This window comes from Cetorhinus maximus, chromosome 1 (assembly GCF_964194155.1).
Source record: "Cetorhinus maximus chromosome 1, sCetMax3.hap1.1, whole genome shotgun sequence".
In the NCBI taxonomy this organism is placed as follows: Eukaryota; Metazoa; Chordata; class Chondrichthyes; order Lamniformes; family Cetorhinidae; genus Cetorhinus; species Cetorhinus maximus.
This window is the reverse complement of record NC_135879.1, coordinates 1,359,693-1,380,443: the sequence shown is the minus strand read 5'-3', so window position 1 is coordinate 1,380,443 and position 20,751 is coordinate 1,359,693. Positions and strand designations below refer to the sequence as shown.

The following is a 20,751-nucleotide window of genomic DNA, read 5'->3' as shown; positions in this document are numbered from 1 at the left end:
AAATGCGAGGTAATGCATTTTGGAAGGTCTAATACAGGTGGGAATTATACAGTAAATGGCAGAACCCTTAAGTGCATTGACGGGCAGAGGGATCTGAGTGTACAGGTCCACAGGTCACTGAAAGGGCAACGCAGGTGGATAAGGTAGTCAGGAAGGTATATGGCATGCTTGCCTCCATTGGCAGGGGTATTGAGTATAAAAGCTGGGAAGTCATGCTGCAGCTGTATAGAACCTTGGTTAGGCCACACTTGGAATATTGCATGCAATTCTGGTCGCCACATTACCAGAAGGATATGGAGGCGTTGGAGAGGGTGCAGAGGTGGTTTACCAGGATGCTGCCTGGTCTGGAGGTTATTAGCTATGAGGAGAGGTTAGAGAAACTCGGATTGTTCTCACTAGAACGATGGAGATTGAGGGGCGACTCGATAGAAGTTTACAAAATTATGAGTGGCATGGACAGAGTAGATAGTCAGAAGCTTTTTCCCAGGGTGGAAGAGTCAATTACTAGGGGACGTAGATTTAAGGTGAGAGGAGAAAACTATAGAGGAGATGTGCGGGGCAAGTTTTTTTACACAGAGGTGTCTGGAATTCACTGCCAGAGGAGGTGGTGGAAGCAGGTACGATAGTGGTGTTTAAGAGGCAGCTTGACAAATACATGAATAGGATGGGAAAGAGGGATACGGACCCCGGAAGTGCAAAATGTTTTTGTTGACGGGCAATATGAACGGCGCAGGCTTGGAGGGCCGGAGGGCCTGTTCCTGTGCTGCACTTTTCTTTGTTCTTTAATGTGAAATCCAAAATGTTTCAGAACAAGTCATTTAAGAGCCAGTCAGTTTACAGCCAAACATAGCTCCGCTCCAGAAGTTATCTAGAAGATCTATATAAAAGTCTCTTCAAACCACTTCACAATTACCCCTCAACTACCATAACAAGAGATTAGTCAATTAACTCTGTTTGTGGGTAACTGGTTGCTGTGTTTGCCTACATTAAAACAGTGACTACACTTCTGAAGTACTTCATTGGCTGTGAAATCCTTTAGGACATCTTAGAAGGCACTAAGTTTGTTCTATCTTTAAACAGAGTGGAAACTGAGAAATCTATAGACATCTGTAGCCAGAAATAAAAATGTAGCCTGGCTGTGGGTAACTTTGTAAAACACTTGCTGATTTTGCAGTATGCGACCTGCAGCCCGGTTATAATGTTCATCTATCTGGATTGGTCTGCTATAGTAGGTACTGCCAAGGAGGAAATAATCTGAAATCAATAAAGTCAAAATGGTTCCAGAATTAACCTACTAAACTAAAGACACTATTCACTGCAGCACTAGGTCATGTCCGTTGGTGAGACTTGTACTAGTCAGCTGATCCCAGGTGTTGCAATTCTTGGTTAGAAAGTGCCTGGAACTGCTCCCAACAGTAAGCCAGCAACTCCTATTAGAAAGGCAGCAGAGGGCAGGATCATGTTCAGCTGTGATGCCTTCCATTGTCAAACAGCTTAAGTCACTGGCCAGTTTTACAGCAACCATGAACAACTGTGCAAGTGAAAATAATCAATGTCTTTGGAAAGTAGGTGAACAAGAAATTGCTTCAAAACTAAAAAGCAAAGTCTAAATTAATTTCTTGCTTTTAGCCAAAGTGAGAAAGGAAGCTACACGTGAAGACCGTGATAACAAACAAGTGAGTGCAAAATAACGTGCATACATGTCACAATCGTACCATGGTATATTGCAAATCTTTGAAAGCTAGTTCTATAACTCAAGTGCTTTCCTAAAGAATACAGACACATGGGAGGAGACAATTTCCTTCAGGAACTCAAGATGTGAACCAGTGAAAGTCAGGAGATGGGATACTGCATTACTGCAGATTTGTTGCAAGAAACACAAATGGTCTGTATTCCAAGCATCCACATTGGGAAACTTAAGGCACAAACTGCTTGTTAATTCATTCATGGGACGTCACTGTCTAGGTCAGCATTTATTGCCTATCCTTGATTGCCCTTGAGAAGGTGGTTGTGAGCTGCCTTCTTGAGCCGCTGCAGTCTATGTGGTGTAGGTACACCCACACTGCTGTTAAGGAGGGAGTTCCAGGATTTTGACCCAGCGACAGTGAAGGAACGGTGATATATTTCCAAGTCAGAATGGTGAGTGACTTGGAGAGGAACTTCCAGGTGGTGGTGTTCCCATGTATCTGCTGCCCTTGTCCTTCTAGATGGCAGTGGTCATGGGTTTGGAAGGTGTTGTCCAAGGAGCCTTGGTGAATTCCTGCAGTGCATCTTGTAGATGGTACACACTGCTGCTACTGTGAGTTGGTGGTGGAGGGAGTGAATGTTTGTGGGTGGGGTGCCAAGCAGGTGGGCTGATTTGTCCTGGATGGTGTCCAGCTTCTTGAGTGTCGTTAAGAGTTGCACTCATCCAGGCAAGTGGAGAGTATTCCATCACACCCCTGACCTGTACCTTGTAGATGGAGGACAGGTTTTGGGGGAGTCAGGTGGTGAATTACTCTCCACAGGATTCCTAGCCTCTGACCTGCTCTTGTAGCCACAGTATTTATATGGCTAGTCCAGTTCAGTTTCTGATCAATGGTAACCCCCTAGGATGTTGATAGTGGGGGATTCAGCGATGGTAATGCTATTGATGTCAAGGGGTGATGGTTAGATTCTCTCTTGCTGGAGATGGACATTGCCCGGCACTTGTGTGGTGTGAATGCTACTTGCCACTTGTCAGCCCAAGCCTGGATATTGTCCAGGTCTTACTGTGTTTGGACATGGACTGCTTCAGAATTGGAGTCGCCACGAATGGTGAACATTGCGCAATCATCAGTGAACATCCCCACTTCTGACCTTATGATGGAAGGGAGGCCATTGATTAAGCAGCTGAAGATGGTTGAACCTAGGACACTACCCTGAGGAACTCCTGCAGTGATGTCCTGGAACTGAGGTGACTGACATCCAACAACCACAACCATCTTCCTTTGTGCTAGGTATGACTCCAACCAGTGGAGAGTTTTTCTCCGACTCCCACTGACTCCAGTTTTGCTTCGGCTCCTTGAAGCCGCATTCAGTCAAATGCTGCCTTGATGTCAAAGGCAGTCACTGCACCTCACCTCTGGAGTTCAGCTCTTTTGTCCGTGTTTGAAACAAGGCTAATATGAGATCAGGAACTGAGTGGCCCTGGCGGAACCCAAACTGAGAATCAGGTTATTGCTAAGCAAGTGCTGCTTGATAGGACTGTTGATAACCCCTTCCATCAGAGCGTAAGCTGATGGTGCAGCAATTATCGGGGTTGGAATTGTACAGGACATGCCTGGGCAATTTTCCACATTGCTGGGTAGTTGCCAGTCTTGTAGCTGTACTGGAACAACTTGGCTATGGGCGCTGTAAGTTCTGGGGCACAAGTCTTCAGTGCTATTGCCAGAATGTTGTAAGGACCCACAGCCTTTGCAGTGTTCAGTGCCTTCAGGTGTTTGTTGATATTACGTGGAGTGAATCAAATTGGCTCAAGACTGGCATCTGTGACGCTGGAAACTCTGGAGGAGGCCGAAATGGATCATCCACTCAGCACTTCAGGCTGAAGGTTGCTGCAAATATTTCAGCCTTATCTTTTGCACTGATGTGCTGGGCTCCTCCATCATCGAGAAAGGGGATATTTGTGGAGCCTCCTTCTCCGACGAGTTGTTTAATTGTCCACTACCACTCACGACTGGATGTGGCAGGACTGTAGAGCTTAAACCTGATCTGTTGGTTGTGGAGTCGCTTAGCTCTATCGCTTGCTGCTTATGTTGTTTGCCACACAAGTAGTCCTGTGTTATAGATTCATCAGGTTGACACCTCATTCTGCCTGGCGCTGATCCCGGCATGCCCTCCTGCACTCTTCATTGAACCAGGATTGATCCCTTGGCTTGGTGGCAATGGATGTGCATTGATGCCTCCCACCACATCTGCCCTCCTTGTTATCCCTCCTTACTCCAATGTTCTGGCTTAAACACTGATTTTGTCACATTTTAAGGAACAGTTTGACCACCAATAATGATGGATGTCAATAGCTATACTTGCCTTGGGTGGTTTGAAAGGGTAGTCTGTAGGAAAATGAATTGTCAAGAAAAAGACTCCACCCTGATATGGACTGTCATTCTGTTGAGAGAAATAAGAATTAATTTTACAATCCCTTAGCAATAAACACTTAGGTTTCAAACTTTGAACAAATACTTACAGGTCCCATGATTGTGGCTTGCCAGTGAAACACTAAGAAGAAAGAAATACTGGCCATTAGTATGAAATACAAATCAGTTTGGACAGTTGCATGCTCCATTAGCAAATATAGAGGGGTGAAGGGAAACAACTAATGGATTTGTACAGTCGTATCATACATTCAATGGTTAGTTTAAAGGCAGGGATAGCAATTTGCACACCACACATCACTGAAACATGCCAAAGTCTGAAAGCCAGTGCCCCCAGTTTACATTAAATTGAGTTATTGTACATTCTCTAAATGGTTGGTAGGCAAGTACCCAAAAGGGATCATCTTTTCTAGCCACCAGGTCAGAATATCAACAACTACTGTCAGAATCAAATATTAGCAGCATAAATATAGAAGGCACAGGGATGTGCTAGGTCTAAACCTACATAACTAATCTTCCAGCATCTTACTTTCAAATGCTCCAACTAAAGCCAAAGATAACACTGGCTAGGCCACAACAGGCGTATTGCAGAGTTAACGTTTCAAGTCCGTATGACTCTTCCTCAGAGCTCTGAAGGGTCATACGGACTCGAAACATTAACTCTGTCTTTCTCTCCACAGATGCTGTCAGGCCTGCTGAGTTTTTCCAGCAATTTTTGTTTTTGTTTCAGATTTCCAGCATCCGCAGTGTTTTGTCTTTATACAGGAGTATTGCAACCAGTTCTGGTCAACACACTTTAAGAAGGATGTGAGGATCCTTGAAGATGCAGAGGTAATTTACCAGAATAGCTCCAGTGATGAGGGATTTTAGCTACAAAGTTGGACTGGAGAAACTGGGTTGTTTACCTTGCAACAAAGGAGACTGGGGGGGAGATTTGATAGAGGCGTATAAGATTACGACAGGTTTAGATAAGGTAGATGAAGAAAAGCTGTTCCCATTAGGTGATGGTAGAAGGGCGAGGGGACAGGTTTACGTTTTTGGGTGAGGTGTACAGGAAGCATGCGAGGAAGAACTCTTTTGTTTTACACAGCGAGTGGTAATGACCTGGCACCGGCTGCCTATGAGGTTAGAAGTGGAAATGATCAATAATTTCAAAAGGAAATTGAATGAACACTTAAGGGAAACGCTTGCAGGGCTACAGGGATAGAGCAGGGCAAGGGGACTGACCGGATTGCTCTAAAGAGAGCTGGCGCTGAGTCAATGGGCGCCTTCTGCAGTACAGACTGTCTCAAAACCGGCAACCTCGGGATCGAGTCCGTGCCGGATTTCAGATCCAGCTGGTTTATGGGTCAGGCAGTTCGAGCTAGGCCAGGTTGGGCAGATCCAGGTTGGTTAGGGTCTAGTGTTGCTCGGACCACTTGGAGAATTAAGAATTTATTAAGAATTAAAATTCATGCATGGCAGTATAGAAAATGTCTGGTTTTTGGATATCTCCTGCTTTCGGATGGCTGGATTTGAGACACTACCTGTACTATGACTATATGAATAGAAATAATACTGATGATAAGTATAATTTCCTCATTCTATGAATTTCATAAAGTGGGAGCCATTAACTATAGAAAGAAAAAATAAAACTCGACACTAAGATCCATGTCATAATTACATCTTGTAGCTCTGGATTGGAGGCACTTTATTTACTGAAACATTAGTTTTAATTCAGAGAGAGAACCATTCCTCTCCTAAGTGCCATTAAATAGCACCAAGATCCACTGCTAGAAATTAAAAGCAGGCATGATAAAACATTAATGAGGAGCTGAAGTACATTTACTCAGCGAGGAAAAACGTGTCCTAGGCCCACCACCTGGAAGTTCCCCTCCAAGTCATTCACCACCCTGACTTGGAAATATATCGCTGTTCCTTCAGTCGCCGTGTCAGAAGCCTGGAACTCACTCCCTAACAGCACTATGGTGTATCTACACAATATAAACCCAGTTTATTCAGCCTTTCATTGTCGGAAACCTTCTCATCCCAGAGATCAATCTAGTGAACCTTCGCTGTACTGCCTCAAACACAGGTACATCCTTTCTTAAAAAATGGAGGCCAAAATCATACAGTGCTCCATGTGTGGTGTCACCAAAGCCCATACAATTGTAGCATGACTTACAAACATACAAATTAGGAGGAGTAAAGCACTTAGCCCCTCGTGCCTGCTCCACCATTCAATAAGATCATGGCTGGTCTGAATGTAACCTCAAACCCCACATTCCTGCCTACCCCCGATAACCTTTCACCCCCTTGTTAATCAAGAATCTATCTTGCTCTGCCATGGAAATATTCAAAGACTCTGCTTCCACTGCTTTTTGAGGGAGAGTGTTCCAAAAACTCAACCGCCAGGAGAAAAAAATTTCTAATCTGTCTTAAACGAGTGGCCCCTTATTTTTTAAACCGTGGCGCCTAGTTCTAGATTCTTCCACAAGAGGAAACACCCACCCTGTCAAGACCCTTCAGGGTTTTAAAGGTTTCAATTAAGTCACCTTTTACTCTTCTAAACTCCAGTAGATACAAGCCTAACCTGAACATCAAAATTTACAAGTTTCAGGCCGTCTAAAAATGTTCTGCTTTTCTATTCTTACAACTAAACTGAATAACCTCATGCTTCTCCACATTTATACGCTATCAGCCACCTTGTTGCCCACTTACTTATCTTATCTACATCTCTTTGCGTCCTCCTCACAGCTTGCAGCCCGTCAGCAAACTTAAGATACACTGCTGTTTGTCTCCTCATCTAAGTCGTTAATATAGATTGTAAATAGCCAAGGCTCCAGCGTTCATCCTTGCAGCACTTCACTAATAATAGTATTGCAGCTTGGAAAAGTTCTATTTATTTATTTTTATTCATTCAAGGGATGTGGGCCTCGCTGTCTAGGTCAGCATTTATTGCCCATCCCTAATTGCCCATGAGAAGGTGCTGGTGGGCTGCCTTCTTGAACCACTGCAGGCCATATGGTGTAGGTACACCCACAGTGCTGTTAGGAAGGGAGTTCCAGGATTTTGACCCAAGGACAGTGAACATATTTCCAAGTCAGGATGGTGAGTGGCTTGGAGGGGAACTTCCAGGTGGTGGTGTTCCCATGTATCTGCTGCCCTTGTCCTTCTAGATGATAGTGGTGGTGCTGTTTAAGGAGCCTTGGTGAATTCCTGCAGTGTATCTTGTAGATGGTATACACTGCTGCCACTGCGTCGGAGGTGGAGGGAGTGAATGTTTATGGATGTGGTGCCAATCAAGTGGGCTTGCTTTGTCCTGGATGGTGTCGAGCTTCTTAATTGTTGTGGGAGCTGCACTCATTCAGGCAAGCACGAGGGTATTCCATCACACTTCTGACTTGCGCGTTGTAGTTAGTGGATAGGCTTTGGGAAGTTAGGAGGTGAGTTACTCGTTGCAGGATTTCTAGCCTCTTGACCTGCTCTTGTACCACAGAATTTATATGGTTAGTCCAGTTCAGTTTCGGTCAATGGTGACCCCCAGGGTGTTGATAGTGGAGGGTTCAGTGATGGCAATGCCACTGAATGTTGTGGGGAGATGGGCAGATTCCCTCTTGTAGGAGATGGCCATTGCCCGATACTTGTGTGGCATGCATGTTACTTGCCACTTGTCAGCCCAAACCTAAATATTGTCCAGGTCTTCCTGCATATGGGCACAGACTGCTTCATTATCTCTGAGGAGTTGCAAATGGTGCTGAACATTGTGCAATCATCAGCGAACATCCCCACTTCTGACCTTACGATGGAATGAAGCAGCTGAAGATGGTTGGGCCCAGGACACTGCCCTGAGGAACTCCTGTAGTGATGTCCTGGAGCTGAGGTGACTGACCTCCAACAACCACAACCATCTTCCTTTGTGCCAGGTATGACTCCAACCAGCGGTGAGTTTCCTGATTCCCATTGACTCCAATTTGGTAGGGTTCCTTGATTCCACACTCGGTCAAATGTGGCCTTGAGGTCAAGGGCCGTCACTCTCACCTCTGGAGTTCAGCTCTTTTGTCCATGTTTGAACCAAGGCTGTACTGAGGTCAGGAGCTGGGTGGACCTGGCAGAACCCAAACTGAGAGTCTGTGAGCAGGTTATAGCTAACCAAGTGCCATTTGATAACACTGTTGATAACTCCTTCCTGCTCACTGACGCTCAATTTGGTTTCCACCAGTTGTGTTATCCCTAATCCCTGCTTCCTGTCTGTTAACCAATCCTTTATCCATGCTAACATATCACCCCAAACTCCATGAGCTCTTATCTTACCTTTTGCATGGCACCTTATTGAAAGCCTTTTGAAAATCCAAGAATACATCATTTATTGGTTTCTCTTTATCTACCCTACTGGTTGTTTCCTCAAAAAACTCTGAACAAATCTGTCAAACAGCATTTCCCTTTCGCAATACCATGCTGACTTGTTCTAACCACACTATGGTTTTCTAAGTTCATTGTTAAGACTTCCTTAATAATAAGCACTTTTCCAATGACTGATATCAGGCTAACTGGAGTGTGCTAGATTCAAGTATAAAAGAAAAGGGATTAACATAGTTGAGAGCTTTAGAACATTCAAACCTCAGGTGGATGTATTATATTCAATAAATTCCAAGCACCTTTCTATATTACCGTATGCAATCTATAGTTTCAGAGAAATTCTGCACTCCAGTAGATCCATTGGTGAAAGATTCAACAAACAGCGGCAGCTAATCCTTTGAACCAGGAACTTCAGAACCATTTTTTTTGTAACCAACCAAAGTCACCAAAATGTTTATTGCCTCTTTTGCCCAGGATCTTTACTGACAAAAACATGAGCTGAGGCAAATCACAGAAGAATGGTTGGATCAGATTTCTGTCCATCACAACCGCTGTAGTAGCCCCTATTATGGGCAGACAGCAGAACTATCCAAGCTCATCATAATTCAAACTTGTTTATGCACCAGCATATGAGGTCCAATGCATCTTATCTTTGGAATTTCCTCTCTAAACCTCTGCACCTTAAGACCCAATTCCGATCAAACTTTTCATCACCGATCAAATATCTCCAAATATGTGGCTGAGTGTCAAATTTTGTTGGATATGTTTCTGTTGAACTTTGAGATGTTTTACCAGATTAAAGATGCTTCAAAATAACAATCTCCAATTTTCCAACTAAATGATGATTGGCTCACAGACTGGGTAAGCATGTCTCCAGGCCCAAAAGCTTGCAATGAATAGCATTTTAATCCCATGGGGTGACCCCTGCCAATATTGGAAGAATCCACATGTAGTGATGTAGTCCTCTCAGGGACTCTTATTTACAGTTCTGAAAGGTTGGAGTGACAATCAATAGAGGGAAGCCCACCTAGTTCTGTATTATGCTTGTGGGGTAGGAAACAAAGGCTTAAACCAACATGATCAAACACTTTGTACAATAACTCAAAACCATCTCAAATATTGTCCCACTACCACTAACCCCCAGTACTATATCCAAGAGATATGGGGATAGTGGGGAAAAATAGCATAGAGATAGATGACCGGCCATGATCTGTTTGAATGACAGAGCAGGCTCAACTGACCAAATAGCCTACTTCTCCTATTCACTCTACTTAGTTAGACAGCTTAGGGTACTCCCTTCAGAAAACATTTCAAATTTGAAGCACATAACCGTTGATACAAGGATAAATTATGTTTCCAACTGATCACTGGGCATGAAGCTCTTAGGGATACACTGGGGATGTGCTACACAAATGCAAGCTCTTTCTTCTAATCATTCCTGGTTAGAATGTAGATGTAGACTTGATCCCTTGTCCAGAGCATTTAGCTTCCACTGTGACTTCAAGAGTCCAAATTTGCCCACTTACTGGGCATTACAGTCAATGCTTTAGAACTTACTGAAGTTTTGTTCAGTTGACCCATGCAGAGATATTTTCCTGAAAAAGTAAACTAGTTTACTTTGCAGCCATGCTGAATGCCACAGGCTTTCAGTCACACACAAGCAGGAAGCTATGGGCTATGTACAAAGGATCCCATGATGAGGGTTTACACTAGTGTTCTTGGATATTATCTACATTAGTTTGACAGCTTTCTGCAATAAGCCCCATTTGTAAGAATACTTAGATAACTCACAAATATTTTGCTTAAGGAAACAACACAATTTAAGTTGCAACTGTAAAAAAGTGAATGTCCCACTTATTTTATCTGTTAAATTCTTTTCCTGGAGACACAGAAACACTTTCCTGAATTAGATGATTATTTATTTAACAATTTGTACCGAGAAACCCAAAAGCACATATGCCTACAATGTATTCAGCAGTATTCTGTAATCTATCTGATCTGGAAAAAACTGGTGCAAATTGGTCCAAATTCTCCTATATTGCCCTACTATGGAAAGGAGGGCAATATATCCAGAAATAGTCCATAATGGAATCAGTTAGCTTCCCTGGGAGAAAATCCAACACGTTATCCAAGCACATGGTATTTAGAGATCTTTAAAAAAAAATCTAACACTGACTGATGCCAAGGCCAAAGGAAGATCTCTTTAAACTAAGGTTTTTTGCTTCGAGCTAACTATGTTGACTAAACAGCAAAACCTAGCCAAGATTGTAAAAAAGCTTCTATATCTTCCGCAGATCTTTAAAAGCAAACAACTTCTATTCTTTAGTGAAACTTGGAAACCAAACTATACCTGTATTCAAACTGCATACAGTTGCTGCTGACAAGTCGAGGGCTCACAATGGGGTCATTTATAAATGGACAGCAAAGAACACCTGTTGCAAACATGCCAATGCTCTTGTGTATTTGATGTTTCCTTCCATAGGAAACCAGCAATTTCCATGTTAAATGGAGCTCAGAGAACACAAATGTCACACCAAGAAACATTTCCTTTTGTTAAAAAAAATTGTGTACCATTTCATTTAAAACACTCACTGTCATCTCCAACTGGACCTGCAGAACACTGTGCTGGAGGATCACGAGCCAAGTCATTGAGTTCCTAGATTTTAAAATGAAAACAGTTACAATTTCATGGATCAAACAGTGGTTATTTGGAATGAGACTTGCACACCCCACCATCTAAAACAAACACACACTCTGCAAACTGGTGACAATTAGGCAATGCAAAGATGTGCACAAAATCCACAATTTTACAGTAATCCAACAACTTCATGGTCACTTTTTTTTTTGCTATCTACTTTATTTCCAGGTTTTTGCATTTTGTTTAAAAACTGAATTCCTTCACAGCAATGAAGTTATGCTGAACCTTTATCAATCACTGGTTAGACCTCAACTAGCATCCAACTCTGAACACCACAATTTCAGAAGGTCTTTGAAGAGAGTACAGAGGAGATTCACAAGAATGGTACTAGGGATGAAGGACAGTTACGTGGAGAGGCTAGAGAAGGATTGATCTCAGAGCAGAGAAAATGAAAGGAAGATTTAATAGAGGTACTTAAAATTTATGAGGGGATTTGTTAAGAATAGATAGCAAAAATAAGTCTCTCCTGCTGGGAGAGTCAGTAACCAGAGGGCACAGGTTTAAGATAATTGGCTAAGGAACCGCCAGGAAATGATTTTTGTTTACACCAAGCAAACCATCTGGAATCCGTTGTCCGAAAGAGTGGTGGAAGCAGATTCAATATTGATATTCAAAAGGGGAAAAAAATTAAAGCTAAAGGATTGGAGTGTGATACTAATTCAGCATCTCTTTTAAAGAGCTGGCACAGGTAAGACAGGATGAATAGACTCCTTCTGTGCTGTATGGTTCACTGAAATTTTCAAACTACTATGGTGAGATCGGAATTACAAATCCAGTAACGTAACCACAACAGAGAGGGCGATAACCATGTCAAGAAGGGAGGGAGACAAAAAGCAGGAAACTATAGGCCAATCAACCTAACATCTGTCATTGGGAAAATGCTAGAGTCCATTATTATGGAAGAAATAGCAGGACATTTAGAAAAGCTTAACACAATCAAACAGAGTCAACATGGTTTTGTGAAAGGGAAATCATGTTTGACAAATTTGCTAGAGTTCTTTGAGGATATAACAAGCAGAGTTGATAAAGGGGAACCGGTAGACTGTAGTGTATTTGGATTTCCAAAAGGCATTCGATAAGGTGCCACATAAAAGGTTATTGCACAAGGTAGGAGCTCACAGTGTTGGGGGTAATGTGTTAGCATTGATTGAGGATTGGTTAACACACAGAAGACAGTCAGGGTTAATGGGTCTTTTCAGGTTGGAAAGATGTAACTAGTGGAGTGCCCCAAGGATCAGTCCTAGAGCCTCAATTATTTACTAACTATGTTAATGACTTGGAGGGGGCAGAGTGCAATACATCCAAATTTGCTGATGATACAAAAATAGGTTGAAGGGCATGTTGTGATGAGGACATAAAGAATGTGCAAAGGGATATAGACAGGTTGAGTGAGTGGACAAAAACTTGGCAGATAGAGTTTAATGTAGGAAAGTGAGCTCAAGCACTTTGGTAGGAAGAGTCAAAAGGCAGACTATTATTTAAATGGAGAGAGATTCGAAAAAAGTGCAGTACGGAGGGATCTGGGTGTTTTTGTGCATGAAACAAAAAGTTAGCATGCAGGTGCAGCAAGTAATTAACTCGGCAAATGGAATTTTGGCCTGTATTGCTAGGGGGTTGGAGTTTAAAAATAAGGAAGTCTTGTTACAACTGTACAGGGTATTGGTGAGGCCGCACCTGGAGTACTGTGCACAGTTTTCGTCCCCTTATTTAAGAAAGGATATACTGGCATTGGAGACAGTTCAAAAGAGATTCACTAGGCTGATTCCTGGAATGAAGGGGCTGACTTATCAAGAACAGCTAAATAGGTTAGGCCTTTATTCATCAGAGTTTAGAAGAATGAGGGGTGATCTTATTGAAACATATAAGATTCTGAGGGGGCTTGTCAGGGTAGATGTTGAGAAGATGTTTCCACTAGTGGGGGAATCTTGAACTAGGGGTCATAGTTACAGAATAAGGGGACACTCATTTAAAACTGTGATGAGAAGGAATTTCTTCTCTGAAGGTGGTGAATGTCTGGAATTCTCTACCTCCGAGTGTTGTGGATGCTAGATCACTGAAAGTATTTAAAGAGGAGGCAGATAGATTTTTGAAATATTGGGGAGTTGAGGGCTATGAGGAGCTGGCACGAAAGAGGAGTTGAGGCCTGGGGCAGATCAGCCATGATCTTATTGAATGGCAGGTAAGGCTTGAGGAGCCAAATGGCCTACTCCTGCTCCTATTTCTTATGTTCTTATGCCAAGGATGTGATTCTATTCCCATTCACAAATACTCCAACAATGCTACAGCAACACTTTCCTAGCTGGCCTTCCACTTTCCACTGGCCATACGCTTCATCTGATCCAAAACTCTGTTGTCTGCTTAACTTACACAACATTGCATTCACCCAAGACTCGTTAACCTGCATTGGCTTTCAGTCTGGCAACCTCATTTTTAAAATTCTCATCATGGTGCTCACTCCTCCTCAATATCTCCTTAAAACTCTCCGTGACTCCAACCCATTCCTCCTTTACGTTGCATCTTAAAGCCTACAGTTTGACCAAGCTGTTCATATCTCCACGTTGCTCGGTGCCAAGTGTTATTCACTAGATTGAGTCCTGTGATGAGAGGGCTGGAAGAGATCAAGCAGAATGGATCTATATTCTCTAGAATTTATTAGAATGTATTGAATTCATAGAAAGTTTGACTGGGTAGATGCTCCCCTGACTAGGGAGTCTAAAACTAGAAATCATTGCCTGAGAAGGGGTTGACCATTTAAGACTGAGATGAGAATTTCTTCACTCAATGAATCTTTAGAATTCTCTACTGATGAGGATATTCAAGGCTTGGATCAGCATATTCTGGGCACTAAGGGAATCAAGGGATTATGGGGTTAGGACAGAAATATGGAGTTAAGATAGAGGTTTAACCTTGAACTTATTGAATAACCAATCAGGCTCAAAGGGCCACAAGACTGGCTCCTATTTCTTGTTATGTTGCACAACCTTACTTTTGTCACCTCCTTTAGCTAGGCACAGCACTGCACTGCATAAGTGCAACTTCCTTGTACTTTGATTGCTTAATTGGTTGGGATACATTCAGGGGGGCCAGTCAGCTAGGCTCAGTTTTACCCCATGATTGTCCTTTTCTATCATCCTGCATGGCACAAATTGTGGTTACTTGAGTTTTGTATAAGGGAATAGTACAAAGAAATATCTATTTGATGCTTAGGTTTAAATTCAGTTCACACTGAATGAATTGCTCGTATGAGTAAGCAACTTGCATAAAAGCAATCAAAATAAATAAGATTCCAAATTGGGGCTGTTTTCAATTAGAAATGATCAAATGTTTGCTCTGAATTTTCCTCGATGATATCAATGTCAGTGTTTCAAAGTAATGTTAATCCAAAATTCCTAATCTCTCTGCTACAAACCATTCAATCCCTTAATCGGCACTTAACTAGCTCTTTGCATAATCTAACAAAACTCTGTACTTCAACAACAACAATCGAGGTTTACTGAATTTATTGACTCCAGCGTAACCTCTGTGCAATTGGCAACAGTTGAATGGCCACTGATCTAATGATTTTTAAGATGGGTACTTCAATTTGTTCCAATGTCACTGGGCAAAATCTTATTGGCCTATAGAAAACACAGTGGAGTTCACTTTCAGGCTGCATTTTACAAAAGTGATCCAAACATTGTATGAAGATTTGAGCATCCTTAGACAAAATTTCATTCATAAAGGTTTCACTTAACATCGGAAACAAATTTGTAACATACAATTACACTAATTCGCACCCAGATCAGCAAAATCTTTGCTCCAAGTTTTCATGCCAGTGTTTGGACGTATGGATGAAAATAAAACATTTCCTTCCCCAATTGTCATTATTAAGGAATATGTACACGAGGAACCACAGCAAACAGTGTTTTATCAATGCAACTCCCCAAAATCTTTACTGATAAAGAGAATACATGCAAAATGTAATTTCTCTTTACAGTTGCTGCTTGTTTCAGCTTTATATTTCAGTCGGCCTACTTTCATCTCAGGCAAAACACTGCATTGAGATACTAAAATAGTGTACTGTGTTTCCAATTTGGATTTCACTGTTCACATAAAAAAAGTGACGTTATTTAAAAATTACGCAAAAGCTCCACTCTAAAATGCTAATAAATGAGCGTGTACAAAACGCAGGTAGGTCAAGAGTGTGTACCCGGTGTGGGCATGTTAAGAGATAAAGAGAGAGAGGGAGTGTATACATGGTGTGGGCAGGGTAAGAGAGAGTGAGTGTGTACCCAGTGTGGGCAGGGTAAGAGAGAGAGTGCCCTGTGTGGGCAGGCTGAGAGAAAGAGAGAGAGAGAGAGAGAGAGAGAAAGAGTGTGAAAGAGAGAGAGAGAGAGAGAGAGAGAGAGAGAGAGAAAAAAAAAGTGTAAGTGCCTGGTGTGGGCAGGGTGAGAGGGAGAGTGCGAGGGTGCACCTGGAGTGAGCAGGGTGAGAGAGAGGGGGGGTGTACCCGGTGTGGGCAGGGTGAGAGGGGGAGGGGGGGTGTACCCGGTGTGGGCAGGGTGAGAGGGGGAGGGGGGGGTGTACCCGGCGTGGGCAGGGTGAGAGGGGGAGGGGGGGTGTACCCGGCGTGGGCAGGGTGAGAGGGGGAGGGGGGGTGTACCCGGCGTGGGCAGGGTGAGAGGGGGAGGGGGGGGTGTACCCGGCGTGGGCAGGGTGAGAGGGGGAGGGGGGGTGTACCCGGCGTGGGCAGGGTGAGGGTGTACCCGGCGTGGGCAGGGTGAGAGGGTACCCGGCGTGGGCAGGGTGAGGGGGGTACCCGGCGTGGGCAGGGTGAGAGGGAGGGTACCCGGCGTGGGCAGGGTGAGAGGGAGGGTACCCGGCGTGGGCAGGGTGAGAGGGGGGGTACCCGGCGTGGGCAGGGTGAGAGGGGGGGTACCCGCCGTGGGCAGGGTGAGAGGGGGGGTACCCGCCGTGGGCAGGGTGAGAGGGGGGGTACCCGCCGTGGGCAGGGTGAGAGGGGGGGGACCCGGCGTGGGCAGGGTGAGAGGGGGGGGGGACCCGGCGTGGGCAGGGTGAGAGGGGGGGGACACCCGGCGTGGGCAGGGTGAGAGGGGGGGGACACCCGGCGTGGGCAGGGTGAGAGGGGGGGGACACCCGGCGTGGGCAGGGTGAGAGGGGGGGGACACCCGGCGTGGGCAGGGAGAGAGGGGGGGGACCCGGCGTGGGCAGGGAGAGAGGGGGGGGACCCGGCGTGGGCAGGGAGAGGGGGGGGGGGGAACCCGGCGTGGGCAGGGAGAGAGGGGGGGGAGACCCGGCGTGGGCAGGGAGAGAGGGGGGGGACCCGGCGTGGGCAGGGAGAGAGGGGGGGGACCCGGCGTGGGCAGGGAGAGAGGGGGGGGACCCGGCGTGGGCAGGGAGAGAGGGGGGGGACCCGGCGTGGGCAGGGAGAGAGGGGGGGGAGACCCGGCGTGGGCAGGGTGAGAGGGGGGGGGGAGACCCGGCGTGGGCAGGGTGAGAGGGGGGTACCCGGCGTGGGCAGGGTGTGGGGTACCCGGCGCGGGCAGGGTGTGGGGTACCCGGCGCGGGCAGGGTGTGGGGTACCCGGCGCGGGCAGGGTGTGGGGTACCCGGCGCGGGCAGGGTGTGGGGTACCCGGCGCGGGCAGGGTGTGGGGTACCCGGCGCGGGCAGGGTGTGGGGTACCCGGCGCGGGCAGGGTGTGGGGTACCCGGCGCGGGCAGGGTGTGGGGTACCCGGCGCGGGCAGGGTGTGGGGTACCCGGCGCGGGCAGGGTGTGGGGTACCCGGCGCGGGCAGGGTGTGGGGTACCCGGCGCGGGCAGGGTGTGGGGTACCCGGCGCGGGCAGGGTGTGGGGTACCCGGCGCGGGCAGGGTGTGGGGTACCCGGCGCGGGCAGGGTGTGGGGTACCCGGCGCGGGCAGGGTGTGGGGTACCCGGCGCGGGCAGGGTGTGGGGTACCCGGCGCGGGCAGGGTGTGGGGTACCCGGCGCGGGCAGGGTGTGGGGTACCCGGCGCGGGCAGGGTGTGGGGTACCCGGCGCGGGCAGGGTGTGGGGTACCCGGCGCGGGCAGGGTGTGGGGTACCCGGCGCGGGCAGGGTGTGGGGTACCCGGCGCGGGCAGGGTGTGGGGTACCCGGCGCGGGCAGGGTGTGGGGTACCCGGCGCGGGCAGGGTGTGGGGTACCCGGCGCGGGCAGGGTGTGGGGTACCCGGCGCGGGCAGGGTGTGGGGTACCCGGCGCGGGCAGGGTGTGGGGTACCCGGCGCGGGCAGGGTGTGGGGTACCCGGCGCGGGCAGGGTGTGGGGTACCCGGCGCGGGCAGGGTGTGGGGTACCCGGCGCGGGCAGGGTGTGGGGTACCCGGCGCGGGCAGGGTGTGGGGTACCCGGCGCGGGCAGGGTGTGGGGTACCCGGCGCGGGCAGGGTGTGGGGTACCCGGCGCGGGCAGGGTGTGGGGTACCCGGCGCGGGCAGGGTGTGGGGACCCGGCGCGGGCAGGGTGTGGGGACCCGGCGCGGGCAGGGTGAGGGTACCCGGCGTGGGCGGGGTGAGGGTACCCGGCGCGGGCGGGGTGAGGGTACCCGGCGTGGGCGGGGTGAGGGTACCCGGCGTGGGCGGGGTGAGGGTACCCGGCGTGGGCGGGGTGAGGGGACCCGGCGCGGGCGGGGTGAGGGGACCCGGCGCGGGCGGGGTGAGGGTACCCGGCGTGGGCGGGGTGAGGGTACCCGGCGTGGGCGGGGTGAGGGTACCCGGTGTGGGCGGGGTGAGGGTACCCGGTGTGGGCGGGGTGAGGGTACCCGGTGTGGGCGGGGTGAGGGTACCCGGTGTGGGCGGGGTGAGGGTACCCGGTGTGGGCGGGGTGAGGGTACCCGGTGTGGGCGGGGTGAGGGTACCCGGTGTGGGCGGGGTGAGGAGGTGGGTGGGGGGTACCCGGTGGGCTCAGGGCCGGGGCCGCCATGTTGAGGCCGCAGTCTCCCCGTCCTCAGCTCTGACGCCAGCCCGAGGCCACGTTCCCTGGGCCCGGTGGCCTCTGACCCAACCCATACACCTTGTTAGCCCCGGGCTCCCGGGGCCCCACACACACCGGGAGTGTCTCCGGCTCCCTGCGGCCCTGAGAGTGGGACACACACTCCCGGAGTTAGAGTGAGTAATGTGACCGAGGGGAGGGGAGTGGGTGGCGGAGGCGGCGGCGCAGTCAGGTCCCGCCGGCCTGGCAGCGGCTGCGCCTCGGGGCGCGGGGGGGACGCTCAGCATCGCCTAGGCCCCAGTTACCTTGTTAATCCGCTTCAGCGCCATCCCGCGGGTGGGCCGGCCTCAGCCGCTAAGGGGGGTCGGAGCAGTGAGAAGGGAGGCTGAAGGCAGGCGGCGGCTGTGCTGACCGGCTCCGTCCCCCGGTGCCGGCTCCTGTCCCGCCCGGCGGCTCCGGCTAACCCCCCCCCCCGGTGCCCGGCTCCGGCTGTGTTCACCCCGATGCCCGACTCCGTGCTGCCCGGCTCTGTTTCCTCTCTCTCTCTCTCTCTCCCCCGCTCTGGGTGTCCAGTCCTGTCTTGTCCGGCTAGGTTCCCGCCCGGTGTCCGGCTCGGTCCCCGGACTCCGAGACCCTGATTCTCGCCACAAGATGGCGGCCGCCGGAACTACATTCCCCTCCCCCACCGCGGCAGATCATTCCGCCCTCATCACCGTTTAGGAAAAAGTTCGCACAGCCCTCTTCACAGTGCGGCTGTGGAGGGTTACAGGAAGCAGGCCCGCTGTGAGACGGCTGTACCCGGGAATGTAAAACCTCGCGAGATTATCCGGGACTGCTCCGTGTGTCACGTGTGAACGGGCGCGATCCGGAGGGCGGGCACGAGGAGGCTGGGCGCGCCCTCCCGCACGGGCACGCGCTCCCCTTTGTTACTTTGTTTCCTGATCAGCTGCTGATCCGAAACAAATCGCATTCACTGAGTCTGCGCCGAACAGGTCCGAGTGTCCGAGCTCCGCCTTGTGGCAATATTGTCCGGCCAGTGTCCGCACACCTGTGACGGGTGTCCACGTACCTCATAGAGTCATAGAGGTCCACAGCACAGAAAAAGGCCCTTTGGCCCATCGAGTCTGCACCAGTCAATCAAGTACCTAGAATACTAATCCCATTTTCCAGCACTAGGCCCCATAGCCTTGTATGCCAGGGCATCGCAAGTGCACATCCAAATACTTCTTAAATGTTATGAGGGTTTCTGCCTCTACCACCCTTTCAGGCAGTGAGTTCCAGATTCCCACCACCCTCTGGGTGAAAAAATTCTTCCTCACATCCCCTCTAAACCTCCTGCCCCTTACCTTAAATCTATGCCCCCTGGTTATTGATCCCTCCACCAAGAGGAAAAGTTCCTTCCTGTCTCTCTGCCCCTCATAATTTTATACACCTCAATAATGCCCCCCCTCAATCTCCTCTGCTCCAGGGAAAATAACCCCAGTCTATCCAATCTCTCCTCATAACTAAAACTCTCCAGCCCAGGCAACATCCTGGTAAATCTCCTCTGCACCCTCTCTAGTGCAATCACATCCTTCCTATAATGTGGATTCCAGAACTGCACGCAGTACTCTAGCTGTGGCCTAACCAGCGTTTTATACAGTTCCAGCATAACCTCCCTGCTCTTATCTTCGATGCCTCGGCTAATAAAGGCAAGTATCTCATATGCCTTCTTAACCACCTTATCTACCTATCCCGCTACCTAAGGGACCGGTGGACATGCACACCTAGGTCCCTCTGATCCTTGGTACTTCCCAGGGTCCTACCATTCATTGTGTATTCCCGTGGCTTGTTTGTCCAGCCCAAGTGCATCACCTCACACTGATTAAATTCCATTTGCCACTGATCAGCCCATCTGACCAGCCCGTCTATATCCTCATGTAATCTAAAGCTATCCTCCTCACTGTTTACCACCCCACCAATTTTTGTGTCATCCACGAACTTACTGATCAACCCTCCTACATTCAAGTCTAAATCGTTTATATATACCACAAACAGCAAGGGACCCAACACCGTCCCCTGTGGAACCCCACTGGACACAGGCATCCAGTCACAAAAACAAATACCTGTGACCAGTGGCTGCTAATCGGAGACGGGTGTCCACATACCTGTGACAAGTGTGCAGACACCGGTGACCAGTGTCCAGATACCTGTGACCAGTGGCTGCATACCTGTGACCAGTGTCCGCGTACTGGCGACCAGTGTCTGCTTACCTGTGACCAGTATCCAGAGACCAATGACCAGTGCCTGCATACTTGTGACTAGTGTCCGTATACTGGTGACCAGTGGCTGAATATCAGTGACAGTGGCCGCGTACTAGTGACCGGTGGCTGCATACCTGTAACCAGTGTCCACATGTATGTGACCAATGGCTGCATACCTGTGGCCAGTATCCAGATACTGGTGACCAGTGGCTGGATACTGGTGACTGCATACCAGTGTCCAATATTGGTGACCAGTGTGCACATACCAGTGTAATTATGGCCAGATACCAGTAACCAGTGGCTGGATATCAGTGACCAGTATGCGGATACCAGTGACTATACACCATTGACTGCTGGCTGGATAACAGTGGCCAGTAGCCACAATTCAGTGAC

The 20,751-nt window shown here is 48.5% G+C and overlaps 1 protein-coding gene across 3 annotated transcripts in view; it reads right to left on the bottom strand.

Moving 5' to 3' along the window:
- The window catches only part of LOC144693310 (ubiquitin-conjugating enzyme E2 D2-like), a 46,777-nt gene extending 27,978 nt beyond the window's left edge, over positions 1-18,799 (bottom strand). For 2 of the 3 annotated variants that reach the window (XM_078563138.1, XM_078563222.1), the window contains exons 1-4: positions 18,421-18,799; positions 11,046-11,109; positions 4,208-4,239; positions 4,051-4,128 (exon numbers count right to left, since the gene is read on the bottom strand). In XM_078563138.1, coding sequence (XP_078419264.1) covers positions 4,051-4,128; positions 4,208-4,239; positions 11,046-11,109; positions 18,421-18,444 — 198 coding nt within the window. In that variant the 5' untranslated portion in view covers positions 18,445-18,799. The remainder of the gene's footprint in view (positions 1-4,050; positions 4,129-4,207; positions 4,240-11,045; positions 11,110-18,420) is intronic. The other variant, XM_078563300.1, reaches the window with a different exon arrangement.
- Between the last annotated feature and the right edge of the window lie 1,952 nt (positions 18,800-20,751).